General features: G+C 35.8%; 1 protein-coding gene across 8 annotated transcripts in view; it reads left to right on the top strand.

Moving 5' to 3' along the window:
- Nucleotides 1-17,305, top strand: part of KRIT1 (KRIT1 ankyrin repeat containing) — a 39,371-nt gene that overhangs the window by 8,745 nt on the left and 13,321 nt on the right. For 4 of the 8 annotated variants that reach the window (XM_015095183.4, XM_012176307.5, XM_004007708.6 and 1 more), the window contains exons 4-12: nt 2,571-2,663; nt 3,815-3,944; nt 4,571-4,814; nt 4,994-5,109; nt 5,322-5,465; nt 12,611-12,767; nt 13,487-13,594; nt 15,574-15,730; nt 17,010-17,161. In XM_015095183.4, the coding sequence (XP_014950669.1) occupies nt 2,571-2,663; nt 3,815-3,944; nt 4,571-4,814; nt 4,994-5,109; nt 5,322-5,465; nt 12,611-12,767; nt 13,487-13,594; nt 15,574-15,730; nt 17,010-17,161 (1,301 nt within the window). Of the gene's footprint in view, nt 1-2,570; nt 2,664-3,814; nt 3,945-4,570; nt 4,815-4,993; nt 5,110-5,321; nt 5,466-12,610; nt 12,768-13,486; nt 13,595-15,573; nt 15,731-17,009; nt 17,162-17,305 lie in introns of those variants that run through there. The other 4 variants (XM_060414450.1, XM_060414451.1, XM_042249134.2 and 1 more) reach the window with 2 other exon arrangements.

The following is a 17,305-nucleotide window of genomic DNA, read 5'->3' as shown; positions in this document are numbered from 1 at the left end:
GAAAATCATTTTCAAAGAGCCAACTGAACTGTAGAAATATTCACTCTGAAAGGTTCAGGCCCCATTTACAATATAAGATAATCTATAGCTTATGAAACTGATTAAATATCAATGATCAATTTTATCAGCCTGTGCCTCACAAGAAGCAGATAGCAGTTAGAAGTTCTAGAAATTATATATCTCTGTCCAGAATTCAGGCATTATAATTAAAAAGGTAAAGCTAATTTCAGTCAGACAACTGTTGAAAGCAGTTGTTGGTAGTGAAATAAAATGTACCTCTCTGTGCCTAAATTTTTGTTTTTTTACAGCTTATTCAGTTTTTTTTTTCTGTTTGTTCATCTTTATAGAGGATAGTTATATAATTCATCTCTTTTCAGTAAAGAGACTATTTTTGTTGTAAAGGTAAGGCTGAGTCATGTCATTTGATTTGTTGGTTATTTGGGATACTTGTTCCCTAGAGATAAGCTGAACTAAGCCTGTTTCATAACTTCTGAAGGTACCATTTACCATATTTTACCTCCCCAACAGGTAACCTCCTCAATAGGGCCTGAAGAGTTTTTGCAGCTCTGACCATTGTAATTGGAGATTATAAGAAGTTCCTGCATAAACTTACAGGTCTTTGATACACATTCTGAGTCCCACAAAGAGAATCCCCTTTCCCTGATTATCAGATTGACTTTTTAAATAAAGTGATCTAGAAGTTGATCTTAGCTGAAAAAAGGGACTATCCCTATGGGTGATCGAAAGGCTCCTTTGGATGCCACAAATTTGTCAGCTTTTTCTACCTGTCTTAGACTTCTCTTAGTAATTTGTATTACTATTACTAAATTGTTTTAGTTATCAGAATCTATTCTGAGATCAAATTACTGAGACAAAGTCTGAGCCCAAATCACGTATTTGAGCTGAGATAGAAAAGTCATAATTTGCTGTCAATTAGCGAAACTCTAACACTTGGTTCATTCACCAAGAAAGGGGATAATGTGATATCAGTGTGAACAAAAATGTCCCCTGGGACAGAGGACTGGGTAATTTTTCTTAGAAGTTACGAGTAGATAGGCACCCTGAAATATGTCTAGCATAATTATGTCTTGTATACTTAGACGGTAGACTGTGCTAATAAATTTTCAGGCAGCTTTTAATAAGAGAAATGAAAATAAAGAAGTTTTTAACTAAACAGTTAAAATAATGAACCATACCATACCTGACTATCCTATTCAATTGAGTTTTTCTAAAAATGTGAAATATTTTTATAGAGAATATGATTTCTTACATAAGCATCACATGAAAATTACAAACGACTTTATAACTGCAGTAGTTTGGTCTTTTTGTGCAATGCTATACGTAGTTTACAAAGCACTGCTACAATTACTTATCCATGAAATTCTTAAATTGATCCTGTGAGCTGGTATACGGTCATTTTCACATCTGTAAAATGGAAATGCAGACATAGGCACCTAGAAAAATCATATTCCCATTTGTGGAGGACTTAGGACTAGAACAATTTCCCAACTTGTAGTCAGTGCTTTTCTCCTCCCCCGACCCCCCCACCACACCCCCTCACCTGAAATAGATCTTATAGTTGCATATGAAATTGGCAGAGTAGTCAGTTTGGATCAGAACTAGGTTTAGGGAAGCTACAAGGCAGGAAAGATTAAGTGGAACAAGACCTCAAACCAGACAAAAGTAATATTACCTCTGAAATTTATTAGAATGTTTTTCTTTATTTAGCACTTACATTTTGTACAAGTGTCAATTTTGTAGAAAATTGTTTGGCAGCTGTAATAATAATGGGCCATAATAATTACAAATGTTAACACTAGCATTTTGTGAATGAATGAAGCTGTTTGAACACTTGTAGTATCTACTTGTCCACAGATGGCATCCAGCCAGGCATTCCTACCTGGGTCGAGAACAAGGTTCTGTTTCTGGGGGTGGGGAGGTTGGAAGGGTTGATAAAAAACATGACAAAGATAGCCAGAAAATGAAAGGTTTCAGAGTGAAAAACTTTTGGTTATTATTTATTGCCCCCTTGCTGCAAATCAGGAACAACAGACTAAGAATGATGGTTAAAATTCAGAACAATAATTTATAGCCCAATCAGATGTTAATAAAGCCTGAAATTGAGGATGGAGGTTGAAGATTAAATAAAGGGCTACTAAACTTTAAAACTCTGTAATTTATATATACTACCCTTCTTGGCCAGCTGAGACTTTAGTGAACTTCTCACCGTCTACGTCCCAGCAGAATGAAGACATACATGTCTCTTCACCTTGCAGGATGCTCTGCGGCTCAGCTGCTCTGTCAGCCCTTAGTGGGACGGGTCTCCTTGCTCTGTATGGGGAGCTTCTCTCCTAATGAGTCAGAACCAGGGATTTGTTGTTAATTGCCTACAGAATGATGTACGTTATTATCAGAATTACCAGTTTTTATTAGTGCATATAATAAAATTGACTTTTTATATTTCAGTTCCTCTTAATACTGCCTTTAAAATATTTTTTTAAACTCTGAAGGTAATTTATAAGATTTTAAAAGGCCCATTATTTTTATCTTTACTGACTTAAAATGACTAGGAAAACGAGTGGTCCTGATGAAGACATTTCCTCTGGATGGGGAGAAGGTGGGCAGAGAAGCGGCATTATTTGTTGTTCCATCAGTTGTTAAAGGTAAAGCCTTGAGTTTCATCTTGTGACTCTTGGTGTACCTTAGGTACTAAGCTAAAGTCTATGGAGGAACTTAGGAATTTGGAGTCATAGTTACTATTGCAATACTGTTGTAAAAATCATATTTTTAATATAATGGAAGATGGAGAAATTTGTTACTTAATGATATTTTGATTCCCAAGTAATATTCAGGCTTCTGGACTAATCATAAAGTTTTTGTTTCTGTTTTTAAAAGTAGAATAAAGAAGTGAGGAAGGATGCTATAATAAAAACAAAAAGTTTTCAGGTTATAATGAGGGATTTTTCAGACTGTGCTATATAAATAGAATAGAAATAAAAATGTATGTATTTTGGAAAATTAACAGATTATCATCAGAACCTATCTTGTGTTTGGGATAAGAAAGTGTCAGTAATAGTTTTAAAATACTCCACCCAAAAATAATGGTAATATTTATAGAACTTAGATCTAATGTGAAAATTTAGCTTGAGCTTTGACAAGGAATTCATCCTATTATCCTGGAAAAATAGAAAAAATGATCAGCTTCAGTCAGACCTGCAGTCTACTAATTTTTTGTCATGGGCAAACCACTTCTTTAAGCCTCACCTCTTTATCTATAAGATAGGTGTCTGCTCCTGCTTGATTCATTGTGCTGGAAGAGTCCAGTGAGGTACTAGATGTAAAAATCACTTTGGAGCCCGTAGAGTGCTGGCCTCATGTAAGGCAGAGATCATACTGGCGACACATTAATGGCCCAGTGCGGGCACCGCATCAGACCGCTGCTGCGCAGTGCTTAGCGTGTGTTTCATTAGCCAGCTCTGCCATTCCAGGTTTCTTTTTCCCAGCCATACTTGGGTTGAATAGTTCAGCATTTTACATGATATTGGAAATCTTATTATTAATCAGAATTTTACAACATTGTTGAGCAAGAGAAAGGGGAAACAATTTCTGTAGTCCTACAAGATTCTAAATCCTGCATTCACTCAGTTGGACAAGGTCACAGAGCTGGCCAGCCCTTGAATCCAAGTCTTCTAATTACAAGTCTAGAAAAACTTATACTTATCAATTTTTTAAACATACTGTATACGTTTAAATAAAAAACACGCAGTTGTAAGCCTTTTATATGATGGCATAAATCTTCATTTTTCTTTTTCAGATAATACTAAATATACTTATACTCCAGGATGCCCAATTTTTTACTGCTTACAAGATATTATGCGAGTCTGTAGTGAATCCAGCACTCACTTTGCTACACTTACAGCAAGAATGTTAATAGCCTTGGATAAGTAAGAACTGCCATTAAAAATATTTTTTAATAAATCAAATACATATTCATAATAGAAATTAGCTTTGTGAGATAGAAATACTTTATGGATGAAAATAATAAAATTTATAATATATATATTATGAAATGGTAAGTTTTTGAAGTATAAAAATTTTAAACCCCAAAGATAAGATTGTCCTGATTTGTTTGCAGCATGTTAGTTTTATTCTTCGAAAGTGACAAAGATTGCCCTGGCTTAAGAATTAAGATTCCTTAGTTATAAAACAAGATTTTATTATTGATTTACCCTTATTAGTGAACAAGTCATTTAACCTGTCATGCCTTTGTCCTGTAACAGTAGGTCTAATGTCACCTACATCTCAGTGGTTTAAATTTTAAAGTGCTTCATGTTTTTGAAATGGTTTTAATTATTTAGTGTTATATACATTTTTTTGTTATATGCATTTTAAAAAAAGTTTGCTGTATCCAGTAATAAAACTTTTATTTACAGTAAGTTAAATACTTAACTAACACTAATTAAAATTATAAAAATCTGAATGTAGTATTAGAAAGAGTTAGACAGTAGTTTACTTTTTTCATCTTTACTTTAGAACAAATACTTCTACTGCCTCTCTTCTATTTTGCCAGGTGGCTAGATGAACGTCACACACAGTCTCACTTTATTCCAGCCTTATTCCGACCTTCTCCTCTTGAGCGGATAAAAACTAATGTTATAAACCCTGCATATGCTACTGAATCAGGTCAGGCAGAAAACTCACTACATATGGGCTACAGTGCACTAGAAATAAAGAGTAAAATGTTAGCCCTAGAGAAAGCAGATACCTGCATTTACAACCCTTTATTTGGATCAGATCTTCAGTATACAAACCGGGTAAGAATTTTGGCTTTTATTTCAAAAGATATTTCATTTCAAAATATAATTTATTGTTCCTGAGACAAATGCATATATTAGTAATTGTAAACACTGAGATGACATCCTCACTTAGCTCTGCTTTTATACTTAAGGTCATAAAGCTCTTAAACAGCTTTTGTTATGTTTTCCCTTTCTAGGTAGATAAAGTGGTAATAAATCCATACTTTGGTCTGGGAGCTCCGGACTACTCAAAAATCCAAATCCCCAAACAGGAGCAATGGCAGAGGAGCAGGAGCAGTGTCACTGAAGACAAGTACGACTCCGGTTTCACTTCACTTTGCCTTTAATAGCCTATATGCTGATGTTAAACAATTGGTTTAAATGATATATGCAAATAGTATGCAATGTAATCACTGCGTAAATGGGTCAGTTTACAGTGATGTGTAGCTTTCATAGATGTGTCATATTTGTTTCAGAACAATCTGAATTTCAACAGTGTTGTTTTTGTTTGTCTTTCATGATTAGGGAACGACAGTGGGTAGACGATTTTCCTCTCCATCGAAGTGCCTGTGAAGGAGATTCCGAATTATTAAACCGACTTCTCAATGAAAGATTTTCAGTCAACCAGTTAGATAGTGACCACTGGGCACCCATTCATTATGCATGCTGGTAAACAGATTACTTATTCTTTTCTTTTTAGAAAGAATGAATCTTTAGTTATTAACGTTAGTATTTCTTTTCAAAGCTGTTCTCATTCCAGCCACTTTTTCCTCCACCATGTTTGTCTGCCTTCTGAGCTTTCTCTGTAGGAATCTTTGATTACTATGCGTGTGCCACAGCATCTGCCCCATTTGAAAAGTATCATTAATGTTCTCAGGCATTTCTTAGGTCATGAAGTAGGATGCTACTGCTAACTCGCTTCAGTCGTGTCTGACTCTGTGCGACCCCATAGGCGGCAGCCCACCAGGCTCCCCTGTCCCTGGGATTCTCCAGGCAAGAACACTGGAGTGGGCTGCCATTTCCTTCTCCAATGCATGCAAGTGAAAAGTGAAAGTGAAGTTGCTCAGTGCTGTCTGACTCTGTGCGACCCCATGGACCGCAGCCCACCAGGCTCCTCCGCCCATGGGGTTTTCCAGGCACGAGCTCTGGAGTGGGGGCCACCGCCTTCCCCACATGAAGTAGGCTACCTAATGACAAACAAGTGCCACCGCGTAGCAGTTGGTCCCTTATTCACCCTTGCAGTGTCTGCTGTTTTGTACTGGCGTTGTATTGTGTTTGCTCATCCTTATTATAAAATTTACGTGTGTTAGCTACATATGACTTGACCTGCACCGTGTTAGGAAAGTATTCTTTTAGTTCTTTGGAAAGCTATGGTATCTGGAAAGATCCAAAAGTTTTCATTAGAATTACAGCCTTTTTTTTTTTTTTCGACGAGAAGGATTAGCTCTCAGGAGTGAGGTTAGCTCTCTCCACCAGTTGCCTATGGAGTTCTTGCTCTTGCACTCTTCTCACATAATCATAACTCTTCCCCTCAGCCTGGACTGAGTTCTTAAATTTATGTTCATAGCAGTAGTTAGCCATTTGCTATAGCCTGTCCTCTAGAAAGGATGTAATGAAGTTATTTACCCTTATATATTCTTTAATTTATTTATCTTAATTGGAGACTAATTACTTTACAGTGTTGTGGTGGTTCTTGCCATACATCAACATGAATCAGCCATGGGTGCACATGTGTCCTCCCTCCCAAACCCCCCTCCCGCCTCCCTCCCCACCCCATCCTGTGGGTTGCCCCAGTGCACCAGCTTTGAGTGCCCTGCTTCATGCACTGAACGTGGACTGGTCATCTGTTTCACACATGGTAATATACATGTTTCAGTGCTATTCTCTCAGATCATCCCACCCTCGCCTTCTCCCACAGAGTCCAAAACTCTGTGCTTTATATCTGTGTCTCTTTTGCTGTCTTGCATGTAGAGTTGTCATTATCATCTTTCTAAATTCCATATATGCATTAATACACCACTGTATTGATGTTTTTCTTTCTGACTTACTTCACTCTGTATAATAGGCTCCAGTTTCATCCATCTCATTAGAACTGACTCAAATGTATTCTTTTTAATGGCTGAGTAATACTCCATTGTGTATATGAACCACAGCTTTCTTACCCATTCATCTGCCAATGGACATCTAGGTTGCTTCCATGTCCTGGCTATTATAAACAGTGCCAGTTTTTTAAGGAATCTCCACACTGTTCTCCATAGTGGCTGTACTAGTTTGCATTCCCACCAACAGTATAAGAGAGTTCCTTTTCCTCCACAGCCTCTCCAGCATTTGTTTGTAGACTTTTTTGCTAGCACCCATTCTGACCAGTGTAAGATGGTACCTCATTGTGGTTTTGATTTGCATTTCTCTGATAATGAGTGATGTTGAGCATCTTTTCATATGTTTGTTAGTCATTTGTATGTCTTCTTTGGAGAAATGTCTGTTTAGTTCTTTGGCCCATTTTTTGATTGGGTTGTTTATTTTTCTGGTGTTGAGTTGCATGAGCTACTTGTATATTTTGAGATTAATTATTTGTCACTTGTTTCATTTGCTATTATTTTCTCCCATTCTGAAGGCTGTCTTTTCACCTTGCTTATAGTTTCCTTCATTGTACCAAAGCGTTTAAGTTTAATTAGGTCCCATTTGTTAATTTTTGCTTTTATTTCCCTTACTCTGGGAGGTGGGTCATTGAGGATCTTGCTGTGATTTATGTCAAAGAGTGTTCTGCCTATGTTTTCCTCTAGTTTTACCTTATATTTTATGGGAAATTTGCTTTTGACTTACTGTTTAAAATGAGCTTCTCTGGCTAATTTGAGAAGTGCCTACATTGTTTACTGCCTATTAAAGTCCACAGCTTTTCAGCTGCGTGGCATTGAGCAAGTTACTTTACTTCACCTCTCTGCATCTTAGTTTGTTTATCTATATGTAAAATACAATAATTAGATCATGTCCAACTGAAAGTCTTTTGATTTCTCTGATTTCAATATTTGTGAGTATTCTTGCTTGGAAAATCCCACGGATGGAGGAGCCTGGTGGGCTGCAGTCCATGGGATCACGAAGTCAGACACGACTGAGCAACTTCACTTTCACTTTTCACTCTCACGCATTGGAGAAGGAAATGGCAACCCACTCCGGTATTCTTGCCTGGAGAATCCCAGGGACAGAAAAGCCTGGTAGGCTGCCATCTCTGGGGTCGCACAGAGTCAGACATGACTGAAGCGACTTAGCAGCAGCAGCAGCAGCTAAATATAGTTGCTTTTAATATATATCTTTTCTCTATTGACAATATTCTATTTCCTTAAAAATATCCTTTACTAAATGTGCTCAGTTTTTTTCTGCTTCCTTAAAAATACATTATTTTATTCTATAAATGTAACCTTAATTGTTTTCCCATTATAGGAAATTTTTATACCCAGATTTGAAAAGAGTTACCCTAAATCTTCTTTCACTGAACTTATAATTGTTGTTTCAGATTACTGGTAAATACTGGTAGCAGCAACAGTACCAGAAGAAATCACTTGCTTTTCCTTGAGCTAAACAAAAAGAAGTAGAGAATACAGTTCAAACATGACAAATTGAGAAAGACAGAGCCAGTGAATTTTAGCTTAGAAATCCCAAAATTACATTTGCCTGTATTATTGCCCTTTCTGTGGCAGGGCCCATTTCCTTCTCTATTAAGAGAGTGGTAATATTTTCAACTACGTATTACATAAAAACAGAAGTATGGTATCGTATTTAATGTGCTTTGGAATGTACCTACATTTCAGTCCCTACTGAATATTTTAGTTCCTAAAAGTATGGCCTTTAGCAAATTAGTTAATGTCTCTAAGGATCTATTTCTTTATCTAAAAGATGAGCTTGATTTTAGTGCTTTTTTTAAGATTAGAGGAAAAAATGTGAATAAATGCTTGGAAGGGTACCTGGCAGTAATAAGCACTCAAAAAAACAGCTGTTATTAAAGTATTATAAAAATTTAAAGATTTCAATTTCTATATCTAAAATTCATTCATCTGTTTTATTTTTATTTGGATATTACTCCAGTACACTGAGGAAGAGTTTTATCCATCAATAAAATCAAATTTTGCTGGAAATAATAACCAAGTTTAATACACCAGTAGTAGTAGTAATATAGGTCACCTTGCAATACTTTTAATAAGATAGATTATTTGATTGGTGTGAACTTGAATGAAGACTGATTAAACTATTTAGTAAAGAACATAAATTACTTTATCTTGGAAATGTACTATTATTTACTAATTAATACTAGGATTAGAAGGGGAATACTGGGCTATCTCATCACGAGACTGGGGTGGGGTCTGTCTTTATAAGCTTGCAAAAGCTGTTTTATCCCTCTTATTCTGTCTTCTCACCTTTAAACTGGAGAAGGAAATGGCAACCCACTCCAGTGTTCTTGCCTGGAGAATCCCAGGGACGGGGGAGCCTGGTGGGCTGCCATCTGTGGGGTTGCACAGAGTCGGACACGACTGACGTGACTTAGCAGCAGCAGCAGCATCTTTAAACTGAGGGATTTTATTAGATCAGTGGTTCTCAAACTTTTGTGTTAAAACTCCTTTTATTCTTCAAAATTACAAGATCCCAAAGAGCTTTATGTGAAGTAAAACTGAAAAATGTCGTAAGAATTTAATTATTTTAAAATAGCATATTAATATAAATAGCAGAGTTTTCCAAATATATCTTATTTTCCAAAATAAAAATGTTAATAAGAAAAGTAGCATTGTTTTACATTCTTGCATCATTTTACTGTCCAACCTTATAGAAAATAGTTGGATTCTCACATCTGATCTTGCCTTTAATTTGTTGCAATTTGAATGTCAGGGAGCTTCTAGAAAACTCTGCTGTACACTTAAGAGAAAATCATAGTGAAAAGGGCGAGTAACATCTCAGTATTACTATGAAATATGTTTTACCTAGAGGACATGCTGAAAAGCTTTCAGCAATCTTCCTGGTTTCCTGGATTAGTCTTTGAGGATCACTTAGTGAAATCACCCCTAGGATTACTCCAAGCTTTAAAAATTACCATATTGATGACAGGTGCCTAAAAATTTCTCTTTACCAGAATCACCATTTCCAAAACTATTTAATTTGGCTTTCTCCCCATATGGGTAACCTCTCAGCCACTCAGTAAATGTCTCACTGACATCTCATATTTTCTCACCTCTCTCAAATCAGTGTCTTCTCTCTCTGATAGTACTTCCAGACATCTCATATTTTCTCACCTCTCTCAAATCAGTGTCTTCTCTCTCTGATAGTACTTCCAGGCTTCACATCATCGCTAGAGAGTGTTTCAGAACTCTGATGATTTGGCTCCCTACAAATTATTCCGTCTGATTTCATTTGGGCCTTCACTGCAGCAAGCTGTGATTGTCTTTATCTCATTCATCCTGTCAACCTTTCGGCCCTCTATTCTAAACCTAGGAACTTCCCTAGGTGGCTCAGACAGGTAAAGAATCTGCCTGCATTGTGGGACACCTGGTTCAGTCCCTGGGTTGGGAAGATCTTCTGGAGAAGGGAATGGCAACCCACTCCAGTATTCTTGCCTGAAGAATACCCATGGACAGAGGAGTCTGGTGCGCTACAGTCCATGGGGTCGCAAAGAGTCAGACACTTCTCTGCACTTTCTGCTTTTCTGTACTTTCTTTTCTTTTGTCTTCAAACATACATGAATCCCCTCCCTACTCGAAAAAGAACCTTAATTTGAACCTACTGGCCCTTCTGGCCACTGTGCTGTTTCTTTCCTTCCTTTCACAGCCAGACTTCAGTGATAACGGGACCATACTCACTGCTTTCTCTTTTTCGGTCTTCATGAACCTTCTTAACCTTTCTGAGTTTTTAATCTCTTTCACTGCTCTGCTGCATTTAATGCTGCTGACCACCCCTTTGTTTGCAGAACAAACGGCAGTTGAAAGGGCAGCTGTAATAGAGCTATAAAGAAGGTCAATACAAATGCAAGATAAAAATTGTTATGATTATTATTATTAAAATACTGGTCTTCATCCTGTGACCCAAGCATGTTTTATATTAATAGTATGGAAACTGTTACACTAAGAGTCAGAAAATTGGATTTTAACTGGTTAACCATGAAACCTTGGGCAAATTACTTAACTGGTACAAGCTTCATTTTTTTCATCTGTGCATTAGAAATATCTCTGCCTGCCTCATAAGTTGTTGTGAAGATTATATTAAGTAATTATATAAAGAAGTACCTTGAAAACTTTTTAATCATACAGTGTTTTTTTATTTTAATTATTTTTGTTATTACTTCTTGAATTGTCCCCCTCAGTATCTTTTCCTATCCTGAAAGTATGTTTTTCAAGACACATTTCATTGTTCTGAGATGTTCATCTTTCTCTCTTAGAAAGGTTTCATCCATTCTCCCAGCTTTAACAGGCTCAGTTGGATGAATTTGTATATCTGGTACCTTAAGCCTTTGCTTTCCTCTTGAGTATCAAGTCTGTGTTTTCAGTTGCCAGCTGAACAGTTTAATCACCCATTTTCTTAATGCATGAGGCAGGATGGAGAATGCAAAGATATAACTCTCAAGGAGCATCCAGGCTGACAGAAATGTATATATACAAGGATGAAAGTAGCTGATGAGATTAAAAAAGTAAAAGTAAAATGGTAAATTATAGTGGGAATATATAGGAGGTAGTTGGTAAACTGTTTCAGAGAAATAACAGAACTTAACTGAAATAAAATCAGGAGGAGGAAAAAAGACATCTCAAGAATAGCTAAGAACGTAAGCTAACAGTCACGTGAATGAGAAGGGTAGGATACAAGTGGCAGGTTCAGGGCAGAGAAAAGCCAGGGCATGTGTGAAAGGGAAGAAAGTTGACAGTAAATTGGTTTAGTTCTAAAGATGTGCCGTTTGCCCCTCAAATGCACGATATCTAAGAGCAAATTTCCTTCCCCTTTTTACCCATTTATTTCCGAAAAAATGAATTGCCTTTCCACCATTGCGTTAGATTGAAGCCTTATGTAAGTCTTTGTAACTAGATGGTAAATTTGTAACTAGATGGTAAATTCACTATGTCTGGCACATTCTTTGTACTCTTTGCTTACTTTTTTTCCCCACTACCTAGAATATTTTACTTCTCTTCAGCATCTTCTCTTCAGCTTTCAAATTGTTCTTTTATCAGAATACTTTTCATGACTCTCTTAGACTGAAATCTTATCTTCCTTTTCCAATATTTTCTAAAGCATCATTATATGATTTGACAAATATATATATTTTGATGGTTACCCTCAACTGTTACTTAAATTTTACAGCATGATGTAACTTATCTCACATGTTTGTTTTCCTCTGATTACATCAGAAGCCTTTGCCAAAGCAGAAACCATTTATCTTAACATATCTTTGTATCTTTCACATTGCCTCATTTCAACATTTACATGTAAATTAGGTCTTAGGCCTATTGTAAATTTTTAAAAAGCATTATTAAATTTATGAGTTACTTTCTGCTCCTGAAAATATTTTTGACTAAAAATTTTATCTCTCTAATTTATAATTTTTGTATATTTTGTATGATTGTGATTCTGTATCCTCTGCTCTATCTTGTATTTGAGATTATATTTTCTCCCAGTTGATCAGAAATAGAAACATTTAAATTAAATCCATAAACACTGAAAATATTTACATAAATGTCTTCATTCCTTGTTCTCTGCCATAGAAAAATCTTAGATTTCTTTGAGATGTCTGAAATTTGGATTTTTCAAACACTTCATATGACTTTTGTAGGTGTTTTACTTTTTTGTAGGTATGGAAAAGTTGAAGCCACTCGCATATTGTTAGAGAAAGGAAAGTGCAATCCAAACCTTTTAAATGGACAACTTAGTTCTCCTCTTCATTTTGCTGCTGGAGGAGGACATGCTGAAATAGTACAGATCCTCCTAAACCATCCAGAAATTGACAGAGTAAGTTATTTTCCAGGGTTTTTTTTTTTTAACATCCAAACAGTAAATAACTAGTAATGACACTTAAAATGTTTAGTTGTACACTTGAGAGGTCAGCTGAGAAATGAAAACAAATATAACTTGCTATATAGAATAAATAATATGTATACACGTTGCATTTAAATTGTAATAGAATACACCTCACATAAAATATACCATTTTTGCCATTTTTAGATGCACAGATCAGTGGCATTAAGTACATTTACATTGTTTTACAACCATCACCACCATGTATCGCCCAAATGTACATAAAATTTAGCTTCCTTTTCATTTTATACAAAGTGTCTCCTGTATTGCAGGGAGATTCTTTACCAACTGAGCTATCAGGGAAGCCCTTATATAAAGTGTTTTCTAAAAAATATCTTAAAGAAGGAAAAAGATATTTTGGAATTTGTACTACCAGATTTATAAGGGAAAAATAATAGCTCTAACAAGACCTTTGTTGTTGCTATAAACAGAATTTTTGAAAAACAGCAGCCACAGTGATTAGTGCTTTGCATCTCCCATCTTTGGCTGTTCATGTTCACTTAAAGTATAGCATGCAGTAAGTATGCCTAATACCTGCTTAGCACTTGCCGGTAGTCTTTTTAATGAAATTTTGATTGACTGATATTTTCCCTTGCTTGTATATTTGTAATGCCTTTTTTCTTTAACCTCTGATTCTTCTCTCACATTCCTAGCACATAACAGACCAACAGGGAAGATCTCCTTTAAATATTTGTGAAGAAAACAAACAAAATAATTGGGAAGAAGCTGCAAAATTGTTGAAGGAAGCCATTAACAAACCAGTAAGAATTAACTTCATAAATATTAGTTAGAGCCAAGCATCGTATTTAAGTTGATAAGTAATTTTAAGGATCTGTGGTAAGAATGGAAGGATGAATGTATCAATGGCTTCTTTACTACTTTCATAAAACCTCATGTTTAGATATCATAGATATTAAATTTGCTATCATCTCTAACATTTGGGCATTTATTCTTGCATATCAAAATAAGTTAGCATAAGTAAATCTTTTAGTCATTTAAAATTAACTTAATTCCCAATGTAATCTCTATACTTTATATGCTGATTACAAATTATAACCAGTTCATTGAAGCATCTCTCTCTACTTAGGCCTTCTAAGTGAAGTGAAAGTGTTCATCATTTAGTCATGTCCAACTCTTTGCAACCCCATGGACTGTAGCCTGTCAGGCTCTCCTCTATCCATGGAATTCTCCAGACAAGAATACTGGAGCACGTAGCCACTCCCTTCTCCAGGGCATCTTCCCAACCCAGTGACTGAACCTAGTTCTCCTGCGCTGCTGTCTTTACCGTCTGAGCCACCAGGGAAGCCCCTAGGCCTTCTAAGCAATATGTTATATTTGTAAATAATCATATTATACATTGTTCAGTAATTTAATTACTTATCTAGTTCAGATTCATTTTCCTCCTTAAGATTAGTGAATGGGTTAAAATAAAAGAGTTACTAGTCTTTTATTTTGCCTATTCAGCTTGGCCTTTCCATCTACTTATGTACAAAATAATTAGCAGTGGCATTAAAATAGAGAAGAATTAACAATTAGAAAAAACTTGGTTATGCCTCAAAGTTATAGTGACAGTATACTGTTTTCAATGTAAAAATTGTTTGAAAACTTGCAAAACGGATAAAAGAATTTATACCAACTAATAAAGGATAAAAGTTTTATAACAACAGGATATAACCGATATGTCTGACCCTTTCCAGACATTTCCATTAGCTAGATAATATGTACTTGTTGAGTATTTCTGTAAATTTACCACCATGAAATGCTGAAAGTGATGTGAGAAATAATAAATACATGATCTCTGTCTTAAAGGGAAATTTCACACATTCATACACGTTTTTGTCAAAACATTATTCCCTGAGTACAGGACAAAAGCAAGGAAATAGATAAGCAGTACAGGTACCCTTGTATTAACTTCATTGCAATTTACTTTCTAATTGTATAGTTAAAAACACATTTTTATTTCTCATATAATCTTTAAATCTGGATGTATACAGTAAAAGGAATTAGGTACTTTTCCCTAAAATGAACTGTCCTGGAAGTTGTTTAGAGGCATCAGTTACTTCCTGTAGCAATAAAAATGAATTGATAATATCATCTCTGTGATTTTCTGAACTGGAAGAAAGAAACTGGCTCAAGGTCCATTGTTCATAACTTTTATCTGCAAAGTCCTTTATCACAGATTCCTCTTGGGGTAAATTATTGCTGGTACACATTTCTACATTGTAATTTGTGGCCCACTAAACTCATGAGGTAGTTAACTAGCACCAGATTTAGTTAACCGAGTCTATATCCCCCACTGTATTTACATTGTACATTAATAGCTTTAAAGTATCCTCTCAGAAGATTTTGAAGTTGAATATTTTTTTAAAAACCATTTGTCTTCATTTCTCAAACTTATTTGACCATGGAATATTCAGAAGAAATTTCATGTTTAAAAATATAAATAATGGAAGTAAATTTTTAAAAAATTTGCCACAAGTGGTTAGGATTCTAAGCTTCCAGTGCAGGGGGCACAGGTTTGATCCCTTATTGGGCCACAAAGATTGCAAGCTGTGCTGCAAGGCAAAAATAGAAAAAATTAAATATTGTCAGAAGATTCTCACTTAAAGTAGTTTTTCTGATACTTTACATATTAGAAATCTATAATAAAGCAGATGAAGTTAAAATTAAAGCATTTTGGGGGGTTGGGATGTATAATTTCTACCCAGGTTGCATAATTTATTATCATTCTTTGTCCTAGTATGAAAAAGTTCGTATATACAGAATGGATGGATCATACCGCTCTGTTGAACTGAAGCATGGAAATAATACCACAGTGCAGCAGATAATGGAAGGAATGCGTCTCTCTCAAGAAACGCAGCAATATTTCACTATTTGGATCTGTTCAGAAAACCTCAGTAAGAAACTTGTTATTCTGATGTATAAACCTCATTATTCCTTTCTGAGAGTGAGTTGGTAAACTGCAAGTGTAGCATCAGTTGTTATTGACTTTTAAATTTTCAAATGATATACTCTCTTTTACATAAATTATGTTCAAACTGCTGAAACAGATAAGCCTCTGCTTGCTCCTGGCCCCTCTTTATTCATACAATGTTGGGATGTTTTTTACTAATTGTATTGATTTATTTTTGGCTGTGCTGTTCTTCACTGCTGCGTGGACGTTTTTCTAGTTGTGACAAGTGGGGCCTACTCTCTAGCTGTGGCGTGAGGGCTTCTGATTGCAGTGCAGCAGAAGAACAGTGGCATCTGTTGTCCTGGAGCACAGGCCTTAGGGCGTGTGGACCTCAGTAGTGGTGCCGTGTGGACTCAGTAGTGGCGCCGTGTGGACTCAGTAGTGGCGCCGTATGGGCTCAGTAGTGGCGCCCTGTGGGCTCCGGAGCAAAGGCTCGGGGTTGTGGCGCACGGGCCTAGTTTCTCCCCAGCATGCGGGATGATCCTGGATCGGCCATAAACCCATGTCTCCTGCATTGGCAAGCGGATCCTTTACTACTGAGTCACTAGGGAAGCGCCATACAATGTTTGAAGTGGTAAAAGCCAAAACATTTTTTCTTTGGCCGTGAAATTTGATCTGAATGCTGTTTAAATGCAGTTTAAATTTCATTTGAATGCCATTTAAATGCATCCAACTTGCCTTTATTTTCAGTGCTTATTACCTCCTCTCAGAATAATACAGATATTCTTTTTCTTTATATTGGTTTTCTATCAGATCTTTTTATTGCAGTTCAGTTCAGTCTCTCAGTCATGTTCAACTCTTTATTTAAACTCAGCCTAATGTCACTACAGATTTGGTCTCTCAGACAAAGTATTGCAAATACATAAGGGATTTCATTGAGGTGGTTGTGATTTGTTTTCTAGTGATTTAACTTTATATTTTTAAACACTAAATTTTTACTGATTTTATCATAATTAAATAGGCTATCATGGAATTAAAGATCTTAAATTCATTTGATAAATTTTAATTCATTTCCAGAATTATTCTCATAATTCTTATATTCTTAAAAAACATTTAACCTCAAATTGGGCATAATATTGATTAAAATCAATACTGATTTAAATTTAGACCTTTAATTTGTGTGTGTTCAATACTTAGGTACAGAATTTAATGAAAAGTTTCTCTGTGTTGATGTAATTAGTTCATTCTACATTATCATTTATTAAGGGAAAGATGTTTTTCAGGCCTTCAACTCAAGCCTTACCATAAACCATTGCAACACGTTCGTGACTGGCCAGAAATACTTGCTGAATTGACTAATTTGGATCCCCAAAGGGAAACACCACAGCTTTTCCTAAGAAGAGATGTGAGACTTCCTTTGGAAGTTGAGAAAAAGGTTTGCTCAGAAATCTTTTTTATAGTCATTTATGTTCAGAATCTGCTGAGTTCCTATTTTATGCACCAGAGGCAAACATTGTGCTCTTCCTTTACAGGAGGGTTCATTTCTGTTTTTCTGTTCAATCCTCACATCCCTATTGTA

The sequence above is a fragment of the Ovis aries genome, chromosome 4, assembly GCF_016772045.2.
Source record: "Ovis aries strain OAR_USU_Benz2616 breed Rambouillet chromosome 4, ARS-UI_Ramb_v3.0, whole genome shotgun sequence".
Taxonomy (NCBI): Eukaryota; Metazoa; Chordata; class Mammalia; order Artiodactyla; family Bovidae; genus Ovis; species Ovis aries.
The sequence above is the reverse complement of the archived record's forward strand: the minus strand, read 5'-3'. Positions and strand labels throughout refer to the sequence as shown.